The sequence below is a fragment of the Schistosoma mansoni genome, chromosome 4, assembly GCF_000237925.1.
Source record: "Schistosoma mansoni strain Puerto Rico chromosome 4, complete genome".
NCBI classification, from domain to species: Eukaryota; Metazoa; Platyhelminthes; class Trematoda; order Strigeidida; family Schistosomatidae; genus Schistosoma; species Schistosoma mansoni.
This window is the reverse complement of record NC_031498.1, coordinates 3224518-3248722: the sequence shown is the minus strand read 5'-3', so window position 1 is coordinate 3248722 and position 24205 is coordinate 3224518. Positions and strand designations below refer to the sequence as shown.

General features: G+C 33.5%; 1 protein-coding gene across 1 annotated transcript in view; it reads right to left on the bottom strand.

Moving 5' to 3' along the window:
- Positions 1 to 24205, bottom strand: part of Smp_051990 (hypothetical protein) — a gene marked incomplete at its 5' end in the record, with an annotated part of 39845 nt that overhangs the window by 11855 nt on the left and 3785 nt on the right. The window contains 5 exons of the mRNA XM_018796556.1: positions 969 to 1272; positions 3815 to 4077; positions 4918 to 5231; positions 13566 to 13653; positions 21111 to 21226. Of these exons, the coding sequence (XP_018651686.1) occupies positions 969 to 1272; positions 3815 to 4077; positions 4918 to 5231; positions 13566 to 13653; positions 21111 to 21226 (1085 nt within the window). The remainder of the gene's footprint in view (positions 1 to 968; positions 1273 to 3814; positions 4078 to 4917; positions 5232 to 13565; positions 13654 to 21110; positions 21227 to 24205) is intronic.

The window sequence follows — 24205 nt, the reverse complement described above, 5'->3', positions numbered from 1 at the left end:
CTGGTGTTCTAGTTAACACCAACAATACTAGTGCTTACTTCATGAAGAAGTGAGCTTCTTAGTTCCTCCACAAGCATTTAATCAATTTGTTCTGCTGGTCATGTATGTGATTAGTTGTCTTCATAGATGTAACTATCTTCATTTGTCTTATTCAATTCAAATTGACTGTGTTGTTCTGTTAAAGCTTGATCATGTGGTTAAGTGACCTTTTTCAAGCGGGTTGATAGGTCGCGTTTATCTCAATATGATTTTTAATTACTAAATGACCTGAATATCATGTAGTAAGAACTCTTCGACAATTTCATACTAGAATTCATATCCTTGGTTATCTTCGTGTATTGATATTGGTAAGAAAATAGCGTATCATTTCACTGATAATGGCTTAGCTATAGATAATAGTAGAACAAAAATGTAAATCTGTGGGATACCACCGGTGATACAATAGCGAGTTGAAATAACTTTCAGTTTGATGATGGAATTATAGAATTGAATAAACGAATGGATGTAGGTATGAAAGAACAAATATAATTAGAAATTTCCTGGATTTGAAGATGCAAGAACTTCTGAGAAAAAGAAACAGTTAATAAAATCATCAATCAAAATCAACGATCAAATATGGTACAAAAGTCACATAATCTACTTGAAAACTATTCTGAATCTCATTATTTACCTTTATGTAAGGATATGACAGTCAGTCAGCTACAACGTAGGATCGGGTACACATATGCATCGGTTCAAGTTGACATACCTCATTAGCACACCAAGATGAACACCGAATTGATAGAAGTAGTTAAGGATGTGACACAAAATATGCAACAGTATATGACTAAATTGATTACATTTTTGTCAGAGATGGTAAGGCTGTTCGATAAATAGCATACATGAATTAGAAAATGTAAAGGTTTTATCATATTTTGGTACACTTAGAAAAATACTGAAAATTAACCATCAAAAGACCAACAACCTACTTTTAGTGAGACTGGATGACGTAATAACTGCCAGTCAGGGTCATGTGGGAAATGAGTATAAATCAATTGACTTGGACTAGCTAAGAAATAAAACATATCTAATCCATAGCGTACGTTGTCTGGACTAGGACGTTTACCAATTAAACGACGTGCAGCCCAATGACAATCAATCAAACGCCAACACTTATCAATAAGCACAGCATTCCATGAATGTTGACCTTGGCGGCCGGAAAAATGCATACCAGGGGCATATTCAGCACCTTTGGCATAACCAATTAATAGTTTACAATGTAAACCAGCATAACTGTGTTTGAGGAGAGAAAAAACGAACATTAAAAAGAGAGTATTAAAATCTGAGGAAATTTTGGAGTTCGATCCCGTATGTGTGTACGGATTGTTGAGGAGTTTCAGAACTCACATAAAAGTTATTTATAATGGATGGGTTGTGGCAGGGAGTATAATTCAAAACATACGTTCACTCCTATTTGGGACTCGTCAGTTGGACGTATCTATCTCCCGGTGGTGATGTTCAACATTGGGGATTGGGCCAAGTAACGTTTATTTCAAACGCTTAACGTATTAACCAGTGACTAACTGAGTTAAGATAGCGATTAACATATTTGACGGATATTATGTCTGTATCTCAATCAGTAAAGGTATGATTTGTCCGGTTGTTTATATTCAGAACTGTGTTCTAATCAGTTTTTATTAACAAAAAAGCATCTTATTCTGTCGAAAGTTGTTTAAATAAAATATTTGTTCAATGGTTCACCAGCTGATGTCTTCTTGTGAATGTTTACATGAAGATACTCTGTTTAATCGTCGTCGAAAATATGCAACTGATGATTCTCATATAAGTCGAATTCCATAATTTAGAGCTAACACTCAGAAAATAGGCACACCTTGTTGATGAGTGTCAGACAACACGGAAACTATGTCAAGGAGGGTTTACTGTCAGCAACCTTCAACCACCACCTTACATCCCTGAATAGTGTTCGCGACGTTGGGTCACTTAGACTTGTGACCACATAGCAACTTGCTGATCGACAAAATCAAATCAGTCTTAAAGGACTAGACTAGAACTAGCATTGGTTACTACTAAATGGTCAACTAATTGTACGTAAAAATATCTGTTGATGCCAAGTTTTCTTTCCCGAAGACGTTAGTTACAAAAACGAAAGAATTATGCAGGTTCAGGGGCAAAAGAAATTATTCAAAAAAATGATCATAATCATCACCATAAATATTCACAGCAATAGTAATAATGATAATATTTTAGCGCATTGATACAGAAAACAAAACAGGTGTGAAATGATGCCTAGAGAAGTAAGAAATTCCATGTGTATACATATACATCAAAACAATAGTTAGTTGTAATTTAGTTGAAAGTGTAGAATATAGTAAATGTAAAAAGATGAACAAATGTAGAAAGATATTGATTAGAGATGAAGCAAAAGAAATTGGTTAAAAATGTACAGAAAATAGAAATAATTCAGTCAGTTCATAACATTATAACACTAAAAATCCCAGCTACAGTTACTTTTACTTCATATTCATCATTAGGTTTGTGATTCGTAGCTTAGTTGGAGTAACGTTGAAATTTTGTCTCGTGAAAATCCCAAGTATTCAAGAGGAGTTCTTGTGGTGTGGTGTGCGCTACTTATGTGGACAGATATAAGTCTTATGTAGCGGTAAAACATGCCAGCAGATTTAAATAAAGAGAAGAGGAAGGAAAACAGAAAGCAATAGGAATAACGACAGAATTGAAAGAATGATAGAGTATGTAAAGTACAACTTAAGGAAAATGTGCAAATGATGTATTTGACGTATGGTTTTGTTATTTTGCAAAGGCATTGTGCGATTTTGCATAACACAACAAATTGGTTTAGTGTACCTGAGTTTTCATTCACTATGGTAGCATGACAATCAGGTTAACTAGCGGTAAACAGACACATTGATAAAGACTTGATGCATTAAACCGTATAGGAGAGACCAATCAACTAAAAGGTCAAAGGTCAATCAAAAGAGACACGTCATGAATGCAAAGGGAAATGGAAACAACTAAACCTATGAAGACAATCAATCACAGACAAGGTAATTGGAGGAATAAATGCAAATCTCACTTCTACATGTATTACATGATGAAGATGTTGTCCATAGTGACGATGAAAGCTCCACAATTAAACCATCTACCTAAGGGGAAGTGGATATTACCTAATGGTATTTGCAATAATATTAGTGCTATTTGTGAGGAAAGTGTACTTTTGTGCAGATCATTTCAAGTTTGAAATACTATAGGTGGGCATTATGTGATGATTCAAAGCATATGCAGTAATACAGAGTCAAATCTTAACCATACATCAATATAACTGAGAAATCATAATAACGGTATAAGTATACCATATGTGGGAAAGAACTAAGTAATAAATTGGTAATAAATTAACGATAACTTAAGAAAGATGCAACACACAACAATGTATGCAAGCAGAATACAAAAAAATACAACGATTTAAGTATTGAATAATTAAAGAACAAACATAACAACTTCAAGAAGGATAGTTTCGAAAGTTTGAATTTTCCGATATTCATCCCTGTTATAAATCTTAAACCCATTCTTCATGCATCATCATCTGCATGATCGTCAGCAGTATGACTGCATTGATGGATGTAATGGCACTACCATTCAACTGTTCCGTTGAATAATGCAGCAACAAATCTCTGAAATCAGATATAAACTAAAACTTCACATTGTATCAATCAATACCAAGACACGTACATAAAGTATACGTGTGTTTAAGAGCTTCCAGATGATTACCATCTTTGAGCATATGAAAAAGATGACTTACCGACATAATGTATAAAATATTTGTGCATACGTCGATTTACCAGTACGTATACCCATCAAGATTTCTTCTGGACTATCTGGTTTCACATGGTCAAAATTCATTTTATGTAGATCTTTAGTGCACAACCATAAGAAGATAACGCGCACTTTTTCCAAATCATCAGTAATATTACGTGCATAGATTAATTGCCAAATTAACTGATTAAAATTATCTTGTTGTTGTTGTGATATAGAGACAGCATGTTCATCAATTCTTCGAAAGACCTGTTAAATATTGAATGATAAAAGTGTAAGAAACACAAGCGCTTAATTATGTGCCTAATAACAACATGATAAAATTTAAGTCTGTAAACATTTTTATTTTGGTATGGATAAACGTTTTTTTCGTTTAATGTCCCAAAGATCGATCTTTTATCATGAAACTTTGCCATCAATATTAGAGTATAGAAAACATATAACTTAGTTTTTATTGAAGATCTTGGGAAACTGTAGTCTTTAGAATACCTTGAGTGACAATACAAGTGTTTTGAAGGTGGTTGCCGGAGGTATTCGAAATGAAACCCTGGACATAGGTTTCGTGCTATTTGACGCTCGTCAGCAAGGCGTGGCTGTAGTCATGAGGGAACTAATGATCCCATCTTCACAATTAAAGACGTTACCGTTGAGCTATCCGGGCCGCTACTGAGCTCCTGTAAGACTGAGATGATTTGCCACTAGGCAGTGAATGATCTCATGTATGTCAGGTCCTTCTTAGTGTATATCGAGTTCTATCAATTTAGTTGCAATGTAGCCACTCGTCTAGGTGGCTCAACATCGCATGCACCGTGTTGACATGTAAGATGGTGGTTGGAGATAGTCGAAAGGAAACCCTGAACCTAGATTTCGTGCAATTTGATTGTGAAACTGTGTAACACGGGATCGAACCCTCCAGGGGGCATCAGTCTTCTCAAGATTACAGGTACATCCAGAATTGGTGTAGCACAAGTCCAATATATAAGTATTTGGATATGATTGCTGAGTTAAATAGGTTACTAGAAGAAAAAATATATTTCATCACATCACTTATTCTGTTTGTAATAAAAGTGTCAAGTACCATCAACTTACGTCAAATGATTGATAAGGAGTAGATGACATGTCACTAGTTGTCGGAATTTCTTGTGGTTTTGGTTTTTCTTCCAATGTATCCATTGATAAAGGACTTGGGGCGAATTCTTTTGGAGGAACTCGTTGTATTGGTCCAGAACTCCAATTAGCTGTACTTTGATCAAATTTGTAAAACTGATTAGTTGATGAAGATGCTGGTTGATTACTTCGACTAAGACCTCCAGTGGTAGAGGTGACTTGATCATACTGTTGTTTATTATAATAAGGTACACTACTGGAATTTGATGAACCAGGTGACGCATAGCACACATTTGCTAGAGAAATCAGAATCAAACGCTTGTAAAGATGACTATGGTTTTAATATTTTAAGCACTTAACATACTGTGAATACATATTTATCTATGAAATTTTACACGTTACATTTGAAAACAATATATATTCAGAAAACAAAGTACAGAATGGATGCCATTTTACAGATATGATCAAGTTGACATAATTTTCGAAATGATAATAAATTTACATTTAAATTTTCTGGAAAAACATGATTTCTAGGTTAATTTTGGACAAAACTGAAAATCATGTGAAATAATGGAATCTATGGAGAATATACAAGTTTAAGCGAACTGATTTCATGAAACTTTCAGTATCGCAGATATTCTCGTTAAAATGTCACGATAAAAAGAAAATAAAGACAAGAATGAAGCTGACTAAAATAATTGTGAAATCATTTACTTGAGCTGTACATTCGTATTTTTAGCTGTTTGGTAAATACACAAGTCCATAGGAAGACGGACAAGATTTCAGTATCGAAGGAAATGGATTAACGGGAAACCAAATGAAAACCTTATGCACTGATGAGGGGTTAGCGATTCATCAATTCAAACCTGAATTCTGCGTGCAAAAAAGATGCATCAGACTTATTATCCTTCCCTGGTACTAATTCCCTTCTGCACTATGTTTTGGTTTTGCTTTGTCTTTATTATCATTTTGTAATTTTAAACCCTAATCAGGTATCACTATCCCGTTAACAATTATTCATGATTATAATTCGATTGTTATTATGATCTTTACATTTTCCTTTATACTTGTCAAGTGGGCAATTATCTCTAAGCCCCTAATTATTACACGATCTTATTTGATATTTGGGAGTCTCGAATCACTTTCTGAGGTTGATTTAAATTGTGTTATTACAATTATGCCTTGAATGATGTTGATTAGTATAACTTAATAATTATTCTTCACTTAGAATTTTATCAGAATCGGGATTTGTAGTGTTTGCAGTAATTTAATAGTTGAATTCATGAGTCAATTTAAGCTAGACCACCATTTTAAACATAAAAGCACTGAACGACCGTTTCGTCCTAGTATGGGATTCCTCAGTAGTGCACATCCACGATCTCATACGTAGGAATCGAATCCAGAAATTTCTGTCTCGCACGCGAACGCTTAGCCTCTAGAGCAATGGGCTGGCATCCAACAATGTTAATGTCTAATTTCGGTCGATCCATGATCTTGCGCAACCATTCATCCATCGTTTGAGGTGGATACCTGTCTCTACCCGACACGGATTCGGCTCTACTGGTCACGGCTTCTCACTAGAACTTCAGGAAATCCATCTTGAGGCTAGTAACTAGTGAGCACATGATGATTATTATTAGAATGGGGTTTATGGGGATTGTGGTGATTTCAATGGTGCTCTAGCTTACATCGACTCATGAATTCAACTATTAAAATATTAATATCAGAAGGGGTTCTGTGGATATTATAGTAATTTCAATAGTTGAGATCATGAGTCAATTGAAGATAGACCACTATGGAAAACCTGTAAGCGCGGGAAGGCCGTTTCGTCCTATCGTGGATGCGCACTGCTGAGGAATCCCACAATAGGACGAAACGGCCGTTCAGTGCTTACAGGTTTTCCAGGATGGTCTAGCTTCAAATGACTCATGATCTCAATTATTGAAATTATTGGAATATTGGTTAATTTTAATTTATTACGTGTTTATCAATCGGTGCTTCCACTGTATAATGGACTTTATTTTGATTGCAACATTTTAACAAATTTCTAGACGGAAGAGCATTATTTTCGTCTCAGTAAAATGTTATTGTGAGAAATGAAGGCAATACATCGACCAAAGATAAACTAACAGCTAGCTAGAACCACATAAATCGTGTGGATTTTTGTTTCATTTGTCAATATATTGAAATTATATTTTTCTACGTGAAGGATAATAATCCTACTGCTTAATTGTCTGAACTAAAATAGATGAAGAAACAAATAGTTGGAAGTAGATAACCACAAAATCACTACTTCTTCACAGAGAACTTAAACAAATAGTATATATTACTGAAATGGCTACTATGCATGACAGTACAGTGAGATGAAATCAATACGATAAACAGAAGCATTACAAGAAAATGAAACGTCGATAATGTAAATTAATATATTCAGCCAGAAAATTAACAGTTCCCAACAACATATATCAGTATTAATCTTACATACTGTAGAAAATGTTACATTGTGAAAAAGTGATGTAACTTATTATGGATTAATTAATGAGTGATTTTATACTTCAAATTCTTCATAGTACTAATTTAATTAACCTTATGATAGTTTGCTGAGTAGTTTTACAATATGCACCATAGAGATATTGCAATAAGCATTGCTGAAGAAAAAAGAGCACTTATCATTTACTTTGAACAGTTTGATGTTGTGATCACATATGTAATGATAAAGAACTCATTGCTTTATACCTAATTGAAAAAAATATCACTTTAACTATTCCTAATTTACGAAACCATGAACTGCGGCTTAGACAGTTCAATATTTCATTACATAGTTATTATTTATAATAGTAAGATATACACATGTAAACTGAAGTGTTCCAATTGTAATACACAATATTTACTTAACAGATGAAGGTATTAAGAAACAATAAATTTATTCATTCGTCCGTATATATATAGGACACATGAAAGGAACCAATCTGAAATCGGAACGTGAAAAATACGACACACCATCAATGCACACACTGATTTTTGTGTCACAGTGATCAGATTAAGGACAGTGAGTGCAAAGACTGCACTTTGTGCAATATAACAAAATGAAAAAAATATAGTGATCTCATGAATTATACAAAGAAATTACAATAGTGAAAACAAAGCATATCTTGTGTTATGAAGACATAGAAGCTATGCGTAGAGAAGAAATATCTCCAACCCTTCCTCCTCCCCTGGCCAACCACAAGGTCAATTAATCAACAGTAATCTTAGCAATCTTGTACCTACGACCTATCGTAGTCAAATGTAATTTTCTCTGTTATCTTTATTCACAAATCTTTGTATTATTATTATTATTATTATTATTGGTTAAACATCATTATTAATCTCCCCTACACATGATTCATTCACTTCCCATTCATCCCTCCTTATTACGTCTCACTAATTTTTCACACAATTTAGTCTTCCACTTGATCGAATTGTAATTGCACTATCATATCTCTCTCACCCTATCTGACCCATATTTATTCTGATCACAGATCTTAAATTTTCACTTACCATATATACAGATTCAAGTGAGCATTCTTGTAAGGACGGCCCGTCGGTAGACTCTCGGAAGCCCTAAGAAGCCCAGGAAGAGCCGCAGACATTCCATCCAATCACGGCTAGGGGAATGTTCTAGAAATGCCAACGTGGAGCTTCTCCATTGGATGGATTAGTTTGATACCTATGTGCTTATTGGTTGACCTAAATGTTAATTTACTTTCAGCCAAAAACTATAAATACACGAGATTTCTGTGCTATATTTTGACACTGTTTGGGGCAATAAACTTCCTGCTTACCAGTCTTTGTCTTCTCTCTTTTGCGACGTTTGCGGGTTCTATCGTTCAAGTAGTCAAGTAGTTCGCGGCATATTAAGAATCAAGGCTCTAGATATAACAACTGGCGACGGGTTAATTTATCAAGATGTCTATTACCTTTGACCAATTTGAAGTTTTTCTAGAGCGCCATGAAAAACGGCTTGAACAATTCCAGATGCGCATACTCGAAAAACTAACCCAGCAGATGAACCTCAATAAGAATGGACTTACAGATGTTTCTGCCAAATCGCATGCTGATTGTATCATTGATTCCATTCACGAATTTCATTTTGATGGTGTTGCTGGTGTAACATTCGAATCTTGGTACAAGAAATATGAAGATGTATTTAATGTCGACCTAGAAACTTTTGATGATGCCGCCAAGGTCAGGGTGCTACTACGAAAGCTGGGTACCATTGAACATGAACGATATACTAATTACATTCTGCCCAAGAACCCAAGAGACATTTCATTCGAAGAAACAGTTAAAATTTTGTCGCAAATTTTCGGTGAACAGTCTTCCTTGTTCAATATTCGATATCAGTGCTTGAAAATAGTAAAAGCCGGCAATGATGACTGGGTGCAACATGCTAGCATAATAAATCGCGAATGTGAGCGCTTTAAACTATCAGCAATGACAGAAGACCAATTCAAATGTCTTGTTTTCGTATGCAGCTTACAATCTTCAGAAGACGCCGACATTAGAACCAGAATTCTAAGCAAAATTGAACAGTGTCCAAATATCACCCTTCAAGAGGTGACTACTGAATGTCAGCATCTGGTGAACTTGAAGCATGACACTTCAATGGTAGAAAATAATGGTCGACTACCTTATGTACAGGCAGTAAGTGGGAAGAAAGATTCCTATATGCAAAAGCAGAACACAACCATTAAGAAGCCTCCATCCGCATGTTGGTTTTGCGGAGAGCTGCATTACAAAAGGTTCTGCCCATACAAAAACTACCGGTGCACTAGATGTCAGCTCAAAGGACATAAAGAAACATGTTGTAAGAAGAAGATGCACCGTCGCTCATCGAGTGTTCATTACCGAAGACGTAAAAACTGTTCATCAACCAATAGAATAATGGTAGCACATACCAGCACAGAACATAATCGAAGAAAATATGTGACCTTAGAGATTAATGGACGCCGTGCCCGTCTACAGCTTGACACTGCTTCAGATATTTCACTTATCAGCCACAAAACATGGAGTCATATTGGCAAACCCTTGGTGCTCCCTACAACTCAGTTAGCACTCAGTGCATCTGGAGAGAAGGTAAATATTGCTGGAGAGATATGCTGCCCAGTTAAAAAAGGGAATGTACAGAAGAATGTGAAAGTATATCTCACTGAAAGCCCAGGACTAGATTTGCTTGGTCTTGACCTAATAGAAATGTTGCAGTTGGCTAACCAGCCAATTAATCATATATGTAGTCCGGTGAGATCTGATGCACTCTCAAGGTTGATCGGTCCCCAGGCAAAACATGGAGAAGATGTACTCATTGCCGCAAGAGAAGGTGAATCAGAAGTTCAGGCAAAGAACCCATGGATATTTGAAAAAAAATCGCCACCCAAGAAAAGAAGAAAACCTGTACAAGAGTATCAGACGAACGACCGCGGCGAAAAGGTACTTGTAAAGTATCAAGGCGGTCAGAAATGGGAACCAGGTGTCATAGTACGGCGTATCGGGAAAGTACTTTATTTAGTCCGTGGAAGGGACGGAAAATGTATCAGACATATGAATCAGATAAAAAGGGATCATAGGACAGCAGCAGTAGACACACAAGTACCGTTCCACATTCTGGTGGAGAAAGGCCCGAAAGAAGGCCGCAACCAACGACTAGAAAAACTTAAGAGTGAGAGCGCGCAGCCAATAAGGGTGATGAACAGAAAAACGAGAACAACAACAATGCTTCAAGAAAATCCAAAAAGAAATTCATACGTCACAGACTTCAAAGGGGGAGGTGTAAGGACGGCCCGTCGGTAGACTCTCGGAAGCCCTAAGAAGCCCAGGAAGAGCCGCAGACATTCCATCCAATCACGGCTAGGGGAATGTTCTAGAAATGCCAACGTGGAGCTTCTCCATTGGATGGATTAGTTTGATACCTATGTGCTTATTGGTTGACCTAAATGTTAATTTACTTTCAGCCAAAAACTATAAATACACGAGATTTCTGTGCTATATTTTGACACTGTTTGGGGCAATAAACTTCCTGCTTACCAGTCTTTGTCTTCTCTCTTTTGCGACGTTTGCGGGTTCTATCGTTCAAGTAGTCAAGTAGTTCGCGGCATATTAAGAATCAAGGTTCGAGATATAACAATTCTATATCAAAATTAACAATTTTATTCTATTTGGTTTGACAATCCTAAATTTACATACTGTAAACGATGTACTTTGCCTTTAACCTGGCCATTTTTTGGGGATTATTAATTTGGATATACATTTGTAGAACCCGAAGAGAATTTATCGGAAAGAATATTCTTCGTTCACATAATTATTTATGTGAACACATAAATATTGGTACAAAAGGGTACCGAATAAACATGCGCCACACTTGATTTGTATGTGGGCTGTGATACTGCCCGGGTGTCCAGACCGAAGCTTTCTAACTGTGTCTTCAAATTTACTACTGAGTTGAAAGGAACTCGAGGTCCAATAAGCTTTAAGGCATCGGTTGTCGTTAATTGGCCAGTGTGTCTATTGGTAAATAGGTCACCGGTCCAACTAGCATATAGGTAAACTAATAGACAACAGAATACTGGTTGGACAATATAAAACATGATATTGATTAGCGTTTCAAGTCATCACAAGTCGAGGATCACAAGAAATAACATTTTTCTAGAGATGATACGACTGGATAATTATGTATTAAATAATCAAAATCTACGAATTGATATGAAATTAGTCCACAACCCTAAGTACGCTCCGGGGTTTCAAACTCGTTACCTTTCGCTCCAAATGGTAACGTGTTGTGTCCTTAGTTACTAAATCCAGATTGATACTCAATTGTATGGATTTTAATTTACTTTGTAATAGCTTGGGCTATCCCGTAGTTGATATTTTGACTGAATCACAGATTCAATTAAAAATTATACCTGTTGCACGATTGTCTATCTGTATTCAGCAGCTAAGTAAATAAAGAGTTGGTGTTTGAAGCCAAAAATGGTGGGTTGGAGTCCCGGAGTGAACATCAACTCTGAGATAGAGGTATATCCAGCTGACAAGTCCCAAGTGAAACGAAACGCGCCTCCTGGATACCACTGCTAGTCACATTCTATCTATTATATATAAACTTGTGATATAATCGGCATTCAAAGCAATCCGAACAGGATGGAACCAACGGCGACGGATAAGAATTCAGTCGAAATACCAAGAACACGATCATTTAAACCATCACAAATTAATTTAATAGACATGATATTAAAAAAAAAACTACATGTCGAAATAATTGTTAGATGAATTAGGGAGAATTAACTAAGTCATAACGAGTAACGAAATTCTGGAAGTTATACACCTCTTAATCTCCGTCTTACTGAAATGTTTAGGTAAAAAGATCTATTATAAATACATCTTATAACAGAATGTAAAATGGAATACAAAGAAAAACAGTACGAAAAATATGTAAAAAAAACTTGATTGAGTTTTACTTGTGGAAGTCAATATATATTAGTCCAATTTAAATCTTTTAAATTAGGTCCTATAAAACTGTTAATGGTTTTTCCATACTTGGATTTAGTTAAAATTTTAATTTTCAGCTAATGGATATACGTTATACAACAAACACTAGTTGCATTAGTAAGCTTATGATTTTGTTATGGTATGAAACAATCTATGGATTACAACAATAAAAAACAATACGAGAATTACTCCATTGAAAAAGATGATTGGAAGTAATTGTCCCTTACATTGATAAATTTATTTCTATTAGTATTCGTTTCACTGTATACAAAAAAGGTGTACGCCGACAATAGACTTAAAATATGGTACATAATGGATTACTATTATAACTATAAAAGTTCGAACACATAGTTACACTGAGTTACCAAGCATAAAATTGAATCAAGTAACTGAAGCAATAATAATATAACCCGTTTACTAAGTACAGGTTTATCCACTCAGAGCTGGATCACACTGTTTGTGTTGACTAGTGAGACACTCTACATGACTATCGAGAGTGAGTTTGAGGTTTGAAAAAGGCATATCATAACTATGCACAAGCCATCATCAAAAGTATTTACAGGGATCAGTTGGGTTTGATATTCAGTTGCAGATTGATATGTCTATAATTGGCAAACATTTGAGATGTATGTAGCAATTGGATTAGGACAAACTTATAATAATAACAAATACTTATGAGAAAATGTAATAAATATGTGGACGGATATAGGAAAAGTGTTGATGAGATCTCCTTAACAGGGTATTATGTAGATGGATGAATGCGGAAGTTTGCATCACTGACTGATCTTAGTTAGACGGTCATTGAAAACCAAAAAGTACTAGACAGTTATTTCGGGACTCCTCACCAGTGCGCATCCACGATCCCGCACTCGCGAATTTACTAGGGATAGAACACAGGATCGTCAGACCTCTCGATGACCGATTAACTTTTAAATCACTGAGACGGCATCCAATAGTTTACATATGCAAATTAAGTCAATTCGTGATGTATGATTGTCCAGGTACCCTACAAAAAGAAACACTTTATTTGGCGATGGTGTACACCAAGAGTAACAGAAAGGGTAGCGTAAAAAAGAAAATCGATAAAAAGGATTATGAAAACTGCTTACTATTATTACTTCCATTACTGCCAACATAACTAGAGGATCCAGGTTCAAAGCGAACAGAATTTTGATATTTTATTGGTGGACTAGTACTCTAAAAAACATAATGAAAATTATGCACAAGCATAGTAATGACACTGAGTGGATGAATAAAAGAGTACACGGAAAATTACAATCAGGTATTTTATACATATTTGTCTCTTCCGGGGAAAGTTAGTAGGATCTATGAATTAAAATGCAGTTTTGTAGTCGAATATCATGAACTGACTACAGTTAGAGAAACCATGGAAAATTGAAAGCATTATATCAGGGGGATCGGACTCAGAACCTTCAGATCTTTCAGCGATCGCTCAACATTATGACTACTAATAAGTTAGCATTCAATAGTTTACACTTCTAACTTTAATTAATCAATTGCTCAACCATTATTCATTTACATTGACCTTTGTTAGGGGATTATATCAAAACAAAATTAAATTTACGATCTATTTGTTATGATTTATCTTGATCATTCTTCTATCTTTTCGTGAATTAAGATCATTGTGAAGCGCAGCGTGTAATTGACCTTAAGTTTATTGATTACAGTTAATTACTCATTTTATTAATTTTTCTTGAAACGAAAATTTCTCTGATAAATTTCAGTCTTCTCTATTATTACTAACATGGGGTTGTCACCAGTTAAGTGTTATCGTTATGCGTTAGTCACCCTAGGTATAAAGATTCATATTTGATCCGTTCACGTATTATCGCTCCAAAACACAAAGAACTGTTTTGAGTTAAGATTAACTGATTTTCTGAACTTACTACACAATATTGTAACGAACTAGATAGTAAGCTAAATAAAATTAATTTGAAACTTATTATAACTAACTGAAACAAAATCTATTCTGTACAAAGTGTATCCATCATCGACAACAAAGTATAAAAACAAGAGAAAAATACAACAATAGAATAATCGATTATGTTTACAAGTAATGAATAGGCATTTTTCAAATTTATGGTTAAAAATGAAGCATGAAATATGTGTTATGTACTAGGAAGTGCTTGTCAGAAAGGAGTATCTGTAGTTTTTAGATGACTACTGGTGTTCTGTATCAGATTCAAACTTATACAATCCCTGACTGTGACATAAGAGGGTCAAGAATCGGCTATATCGCATAGGGAGCATCAATTACTTAACGACTGCAGACACACCTAGCTGGCAAATATTCACTACGATGGGAATTAGATATAAGTACTTCCTGGGGATCTATTTCAAACATCCATAGTCAAAACATAGTCCATGAGATATTAAGTCACTAAAACTACTAAACATACTTCGATTGGCTCCATAGCAATCAATCAACCTAAAAAATTAAATGAGAATAATTTACTTATTTTTAACAAAATCACCAAAAAACGTACGCAAAGACATTGTTGCCACAGTCTTTCTATTTTTTGTCCTTGAAATACTTTCAAATATAATAGAAATAATGATCATAATGGTGTATTACAAATGACAAGGGGTGCAGCGGCTTAGTAGTTAAGGCGCTCAACTTTCAACCACCAAATTCCAGGTTCGAACGTTGTTTGACTGACTTTGGTTTAGTCAACAGGGTAGTATCATTCGCCCTAAGACGTGTAGTATGATTCATAACTGGTGAGTGAGTTAAATTTTATTTATTTATTAATTCTATAAATGACTGAGACATAATTTGATGACAGGGATGAAATCATTTCGCTGGTCATATTACATTGATCATTAAAAAAGGACTGTATTTTAAGTACAAATTGATCAAACATATTGATATCTATATGTAATATTGATATCAGTAAATATTATTTACCTTGTGAAAAAAAACAATTAGAATAACACGATTTTTCCCCAATAATGGTAAACAACTATTCACTAAATCATAACCAAATGATAAATGAAAGGTAGGAAACTAGTAATAAACAACAAAAAAAGGATCGCGTCACGTGTAAGAAAAAAATTATTTGCACTTCATAAACTAAAAGCTAACATCTTCCATAGAGTATCACGTGTGTAATTTCATTTCCAGTAAGCACTCTAATTTACAAATAAGCAAATAGGAACTTCATAGAAATTACAAACAAGTACCTTTTTTTAACTGAAATAAACTATGAAGCTAATTAGTCCATATGAAAGCCTAAAATACAAGAATCGAATATATATATATATATACCATATTTAATATTCGGTAAAACCCCACTATAAAGGATGTTGAAATGACCTTGATATTTTTACGTCATAGGAGTGTCGGGTCAAATCAAAGAGTTTTTGCTAAAAAAAAAGTTTATTGAAATGTAAATTGATACAGTATTTTTTTCCTATGGTTTCAAGATTTTTCACGATTTGTAATAAGACTATTTCACGTTAGATAACAAAAGAATTTAAACAAACAACAAAGTATTTATCCTGGAATGATTTGTTTACGAATATAATTCATACTATAACCAATAAGTTTTATGCAAGTTTGCCAATTCGCTGTTATTATTTCCAGAGTATAGTTTATTTTATCTTTGCTTTTTTATATTCTAATAGCTTTATTATTGAAATGTGAAAGTAACAACTATCAAGTGAGCAAATAAATATTTATTTGAACACAAACATTGGTGCAAGGAGGCACCAAATAGATATGCGTCAAATAATCTATCCGATTTGTTTGAGGGATGGAATATTGTCCGGGTGCCTAAAACTGAAGCAGGTGATTTTCTTGAAGGGGCACACTCCGGGCCTTTGACCTAAACGTCTAATCTATAATGTAGTGGAGTAACGTTAGGAGATGCACTCACATGGTAGTCGGTCGCCAACAATAGGCTTATACAACATTAGTTTGATCAGGATGCTGGAGTTCATGTGCACCATTGATTTGGAATCAAGTTTTCCAACTCCCCTAGGTGGATCTATCATATCCACCAACCTGATTAAAGCTCCAGACATTCGCTTTTCGTCCTCTTAATTTCGTAAACAACACCCTTGCCGCGAGGATGCAATGGGTAGGACTTCTATGGCAGTGGCTGTATACGCATGGCCATGTGAGAGCGTTTCGAGAGGAAGAGCTGAATTTCCCCATCCTCAGCTATACCATGGCAAGAAATAAAATAAGTCATTCATTGACAATCAATTATCTAACCTGAAAATAAATGATACACCCTGTAGTATACAAAAATATAGCATGAACAATCACTGAGAAATTGAACAGATGTTCGTTGCTTTCGTAAGAACTTTCAACAGTTTAAATCTAACGATTATTAATAAAGAAAAATTGTTTAAATCTAAACGTATTTGGAAGATAATAACCCCTGCAGCTAATCAAGTGTTTTAAAAACGATAGTAACATGAAAACTAATGGAGAGTGATTGATTCTCAATGTACGTTTAAAAATGTAAGTCCTCGATATTATCCTCGATGTGCATCAATGACTTGGCGCACGTTTATAATAATAACAACTCAAAAATCCTTTAAAGATAGTTATATGTTGATTCCTTATGGTTTAGTAACTGGATTTTTTTCCTTTTTGTTAAACAAAAGTTCATAATCCATCTATCCATATTAATTAACGAAAAGGAAACACCCAAAAAAATAAAAGACCTTAATTATTTCTATATGTAAGATTAACAGCAATTATTATAATGAAAACTGATTTTCCATTTATTAGGATGATATGTTTCTGAAAAATAGTTTTACTGCTTTAACACAGATTGGAATAACTGAACACTACCACCATGTGATCTACAGGCAACTGGTTAACAGGGTAAAAATTTCAAACCTACATACAAAGAAGCAATAAAAATGTAGAAAATAAACTGGTCCATTTATCTATATGCTTTGAATTGTTTTATTAAGCTATTTTGTTAATTGAAATTGGAGTGTTAATCGATATTGATTTACTCCTATATATATATACATCATGTAGTTTGGCCAGTAAGTTAAAACAATAGGAAGTGGTAACGCAATTCAATAACTAACTAGTGGCATGGTTAACTAATAAGTGGGTAATAGGACCTCAAATCATAAATACTAGATGAGATAAGCCGATGTTTAGATGATATTTCCGGCATAGGGAAAAACTGGATGGATATTTCAATTTCATAAGTGAACTTTATTGAATAAATAAAATCGGAATATAATTATATGTAACGGAATCTAATAAAAGTTATACTCTAGTTACGAAATAATGACTGAATAGTGAAAGAACCTGAGAAAACAGTACTGTTTTTAAAGCCTTTCGTACACTAATAAATAATAGAGAAATATTTTCTATTTAATATTTTGATTACGAGTGCTCTATATGTTACTATTTAAACAAAACATAATTCTTTACGTTATTATTTCCTAAAGCAGTAGACAATCGTATTTATAGGCTCTAATAACCATATGGTAGTCTATAATCAAATAAAAAGATGGTCGCGCAATATCGTGGATTGGTTGAAGTTAGACATTAACACTGCTTCATACTAGAATGAGATGATCGCCGAGTGCTTCCAGGTTTTTAGTCGTGGTCTAATATTGATAGGCTTATGGTTTCAATGTAATAAATCGAGTTATTGGGTTATTAACAAGGTCACTAAGAATTAATCCAAAATTCTCCCAGTGTCGAACACAAGTTATGTAACGACTGTAGGGTAATAATAATAATAGGGCGATAAAATGGAAGAAGCACATATAGAAGAAAGAGATGGATAGGTATGAAATATAATTGTCCGTTTGAAGATTTAAAAAGACGATATGAACATGTATCGAAAAACGATTGTCTCGTTAGATGAAGGTTGGATTCACATAGTCTATGGATTCTAAAAGTGAAATTGATATATATATATATATATATATATATATATATATATATGGAGAAAGTCGAATAAAAGTGTTAAGGTGCAAACAGAATGAAGGTCATTTCTGATTGTTTACACTATGACAATATAAAAATAGCCCATAACTACATTGAAATCAGTACAAGTACAACAAATCAGTAGAATTATTAGATCAATTCTCTTCACTTATCAAAGATTTACATAAAGTTTATAAATTTCTACCTACTTCAATATGTTACGGTATTATGATGCTTAGCATCAAAATTACCGAATCTAACATGATAAAAAGAGATTTGTGGAGATTGTGGAATTTTCATAGTTTTTTTCTTTAAAAAACACACTTTAGTTAAATTACCATTTTAAAAAAACCATTAGAAGGCCGTTTCGCTCAGTGTATGGGACTCCTCAACAGTTCTCATCGACGACAGCGGGAACGAGAATCAAACCCAGGGCTTTCGGTTTCAGGGTTTAGCAGTATCGTGAATTAATTAAAGTGAGATATTAAGACCATTTAATACCGGCTCAATGGTTTAGAAATTAAGCGATCGCGCACGACATCGAAGGTTTTTGTTTTGACTCCTGGATAAGGAGTCATGGATTTTTATTGCTCAGGAGTTTCATATAAGGACAAAACGGCCGTCCAATGCTTTTATGATTTTAACGATAGTCGAAATAAAGTCAGTTTGTGACTTAAACTATAGAATATCTATTAACAGTCATCTTATTTCTGCATCTTTAATTTTAATGACATTAAATTCAACTGAATATTACTTTATGATAAGCATATTTTATACTACTAAATAGCATTAGTAAGTAAGAGTTACAATCAGTGATAATCAGTGAAGTTTTTTTCATAGTAGATTAGCATAAAACGAAATAAAATATAAGACGAATTAGTTTTTAATGCAGCTGGTATACTAATATCATTGACGATTATTTAGTAGAATCAGGAATGCTGAATTTAATATCAATTATTTCTCCATGATTGAACAAGACTGAATTGAATGCAAAACGACCAGGATGAACAAGAAGATTGTTTCTGAATATTATGTTATTGAAGACTTCGTAATTGTTTAATATAACAATGATAATATTTGTTAGTGCTATAACTATTAATTTATTAGCAAACTGTGTATTTGTTGTTATTTCACTAATAAATTACCATAATCACTGTAATTGTTTATCATGTACTTTCAAGTTGATAACTGGGCATGACTTAAGTTTCTTTTTGAACTTATGTAAAAGTCTTCCCCAATAAGTCAGGTGAACCAGTTCGTTTGATTAGATTTTTTCTTTATAACAATAACAATGACAATTTATTATATGAATAATTCGCATAGAGATTGTTTGCATAGTAACTTTAGTCCAGAAAATGACAAAAAATAAACAGAAATCATAAAGATGGAATGGAAATATGAAGATGGAACACTTTACCGCATGAAGTAAAGACTGATAATATTGTTCAGAATGATATTAAAACAGCTTTTTTAAGTAAATCAGTTTCATTGTTTACCACAAATTATGATATTATTTAAGTAGGTAAACAGAACGTGAAGACTATCTTAATGAAGACATTAGAAGTCCTGAGAGCCATTGACGTTTAGTTTGAAGTATAAGACAACAATATGTATTGAGTAATGTTAGAATAGTTAGATGATACAGTTGGAAATCGATCATATTTCTGCAGATAAATCCATTCTTTATCATTTTATAACTTAATAATAGCAAATTATTCTCCAAATTAATTGTACATTTTGGTTATCCCTATATTTATTTGACTGTTACCACTTCAAGAATACTTACTTTTACCCTATCCCAGTCCCTCTTTGCTAGACATAGGTGAGTAATCGGAAAAGATGGAACTTATAGAACTATTCTAAGGGGAGTTACTATGCACATTTTTAGTGTGTATTTATTAAATATTTAGATTACGATGTTTTTTAGATTGCCACGCTTTTAAGCATTAATTTAGATCGATATTTGTGGATGGACGTAGTTAACGGTTTATAGATTACCGGTGAATAATTACACACCTATTACTCATTTGGTAACGTAAACGACCTACTTATGTACAAATGGTGATTTCCTATCTGTGGTGCGTTGTCGTCTTAAAAGTAACTAATAGTATCATGTGAGTTTCCAAGTCATAAAGATTGAAAATAAAAGATTATTCAGCTAGTTGATTTCATGTTATCAAACTTATAAGCATAGAGTGACACTACAATCCAGTTTTCCTATCATATGGATAGTAAAACGTTTAAGCAGAAATTAGGAAATTTAGACAAATTACGTCTGACTTAATATCATTTATGATCATTCATAAAAGAGTATTCAATGTTTAGCTTAACAAGATTTATTCGTTCATAGTAGAGTAACATCGGAGTAAATGACGATAGCCAGTAATAAATTTAAGTACAAACAGCAAGACAAACACTGGAATAAAACCGCGCACACATACAGAAATACACACACATGAATACACATTTTTTGTATCACAGTAATAAGACATCGCCATTATCATCATCACTGAAAGTATTATCTTTCAGTTATAAACATAACTACTTTTCATTTGATTAGATGAAATGTGCATACAGAAGAAAAAAACTGGTGTGCATTCTCACTATACCACTACATCATACAGATTCTTTTATTTCTATCCTTGAAAACAGAAAAAAAATAACCAGGAATGTAAAAAAAAGCTGAATCTTATTAAAATGTTATTATTTGCAAACTTACAGAAGTATACTTTTGATGTATTCCATTGCCAGTATGATTTTGTCCAACAAGAGATGATGAAGGCGAATAGACAGTTTGATTATTACTATGATTCAGAGAATTTAGAGCTGGTGAATCTAAAACAGAAATAAAGTTATTCAGATGTTTTTATTTCTATCTAGAAATGAAAACAATAATTCAATGATCAATAAAACAGTCATGATAAAATAATAGTGACATTAATTGACTTCAATTAACTGGTTAACTGTTGCTGAGGAGTCCAAACTAGGACGAAACAGGTGTCACGTGCTCTCTGCGATATGCATATAACCAATTAATTAAATGAATCTTTATAAACCCAGTTTTAAATAAATTATACGATAGATAGTTTAAACTAATGCAGATTACAATGGAGAATATGTGAAATGTATGTCTTTAAATATCCCTATTGTTTTATTTTTGAAACTGATGAGATTGAAACAAAGAAGTGAAGAAAAAAAATCAATTTTAGGTTTGTTAAATGATTGAACAACGTATTTGAGAGTCCATGAACACCTATCGTGAAAGTCTATAGAAACCCAGAAAACACCAGTAAATGTTTTATCCACTCAGCGTTGAATAGGAGCGTTTCAGAAACATTTGGAAAAAAAGAAAGATTGCGTGTCACGTTTTGATTGGATGATTACCTAGATCGTCACCATATTCAACATACTTCCGGAAGGTTTTAGAAGACTGAGGTCACATGAAACTGTAAACACATTCAATTTTCTGTAAATTACTAGCCTTAGAGTAAAGCACTTACGCATATTTCGCACCTTTTCTCTAATATTCGAGTTAAAGTGGAGTAATAGTTTGGAGCTATGGGGTGTGGTTAAATAGTAAGTAATAAGTGTTTTAGTAGCAGTCCTATCATAAGGCTCACATATTAATCAGGTCTACTTGATGGTATCTTTTACCTATTTCTATGCAGTTCTGTAGTTTGGTTCCGGTAATTAGTTTACACAATCAGTTATTATATATATTATTTAGTGCCGCTCTACTGTAATATATAGTTATCTGTGATTTAACCGATTGGATCTATAGAAATAGGAAAGGACAAACAGGATAATAATAATTATTGGTTATGGATACAAATTACCAAGACAGGTGCTGAATTATTTTAGTTTTTTAGTAGCAATAATAATAACTACAGAATGCGACACACTGGGATTATGCAATCAATGAGCCAATAATTTAACACAAAGATATAAATTGACTTAGTCTAGAGAATCATTGGAAGTTAGGATACATTGAAACAGGTGTTTCAGCAGTTGTCTAACTAAGGGTCAATCTGCGTTGTAAACTGTCCTAAAACTAGATAATCTTTAAGCATAGGTGATTCAGTGTAATTAAGACATTTGACTTATAGTCACTACGTTCCACATGGTAAATAAGTTGATAAACTAACAACAGGAAAAAACAATCTCTGTAAGCATATCAACTTTATAATTGCTGGATATTTGCGGAATCAATGTAACAATTTCAAATATGAGTATTGTTATGCCTTGAAATCCGCTGACCAAGTCACCAATCACAATCGTAATTCTAATTAGGTCTGTTCCGCATATACTATTTTCTTGATAGCCTAACGTCCCCGAATTGACCAATTATTATTATGTGTTGAATATTCAGCTAATTGATGCTCTGTATCCTATCTTACAGTTGTAAGACGTGATGAAACGGACCATTTAGATTAAATCCGATGGTTGAATGTCTCCCAAAATAGTAACCCCAGATGTAAAGAAGTCTGAAGTAGATTTTGAGCTACCAAGTTATACATCTAAGCTTCAGGCTTTGTTTTTTAATCATCCAATCCCAAACTGAAATCCTTTGCGGCCATATTATTTATAACACAAAAATGATTATTATATTAGGGTCCTGAAAGATCTATTTTACAAAACGAAGTGACTGTAAAATGGTAAAAGAGCGGAATCACGCGATATTCCGAATACAAAAAATAAAGGATACAATTCACATTTAACACTGAATAAATGCTAATTAGGTTTTAAATTTAGAGTATTTTTACCATATTCTGTAGATCTACACAAATTGACCTAAAGCTAAACCACCTTTAACCTTAATTGGAGATGTGAATTCAACAAGTTTTCAATGAAAATAGGATCTGACTGTAAGGCTTATTATCTATTATTTGGATTTAGTCAAAATTATGATTGATTATTTACAGAATCGTGTAATTTTACGTCACAAATTGCCTTTAATTAGAAAATTATTCAAAACCAAGAAAAACTGAGGAGCAGGTTCGTTCTAGTATGGAACTTATTATTAGTGCATATCCACAAATCCACCAGGGATTAGAACATAATGCGATCAAACATTAAGAGGCCTCCATACTAACAGATTTGTAGAACTAATAGCTACAAAAGGAGTATTGTAACATCAATATGAATAATGAAATTAACTAGTTAACTGTGGAATGTGATGCCGATTATTATGAAATGTAAGCGACCTCTCACATACACATACAATACCACAATGGTGAATATTACAGAGTTAAACTGCAATTCGAAGTTTAGCATTTATTAAATAAGGTATTTAATATGTTTACATTTTATAAACATCAAAAAATCATATAAGCATCAATTTTCAATCAGTTCCATTGTAGAATTATCATCATGAGCTTATTTAATATTTGCTAACTCAAAGTTGGTTAACTAGGATTCTTGGTATATGAGTGGTTGCGCCAAAGGTTGACGCTGTGCTATTTAGGTTACTGAAAGTCTAAAACAATGCATAGTTCTTTTATTAATCAACTTAATGTTAGATAACAGGTTAGGATAGAATATATATGATTTTAAGTAGTGAAGTTATTAGAGCGTTCAACGTTGAGACACTCACAGATTCGTTCTATATACTTCAGTTGATGAATCTGTGAAGAGACATTAACTCTTACACATAACAGTGACTTGAAACCAAGTATATAAATCTGTACCTAGGGAACGATTTTAGCTAGTAATTCAAAATAAAATAAACCACTACGCTTTACATCATTCAACCTAACAAAATATTACATTGAAAATTGGCATGAAATAATGATTTCAATATCAACCAATATATGG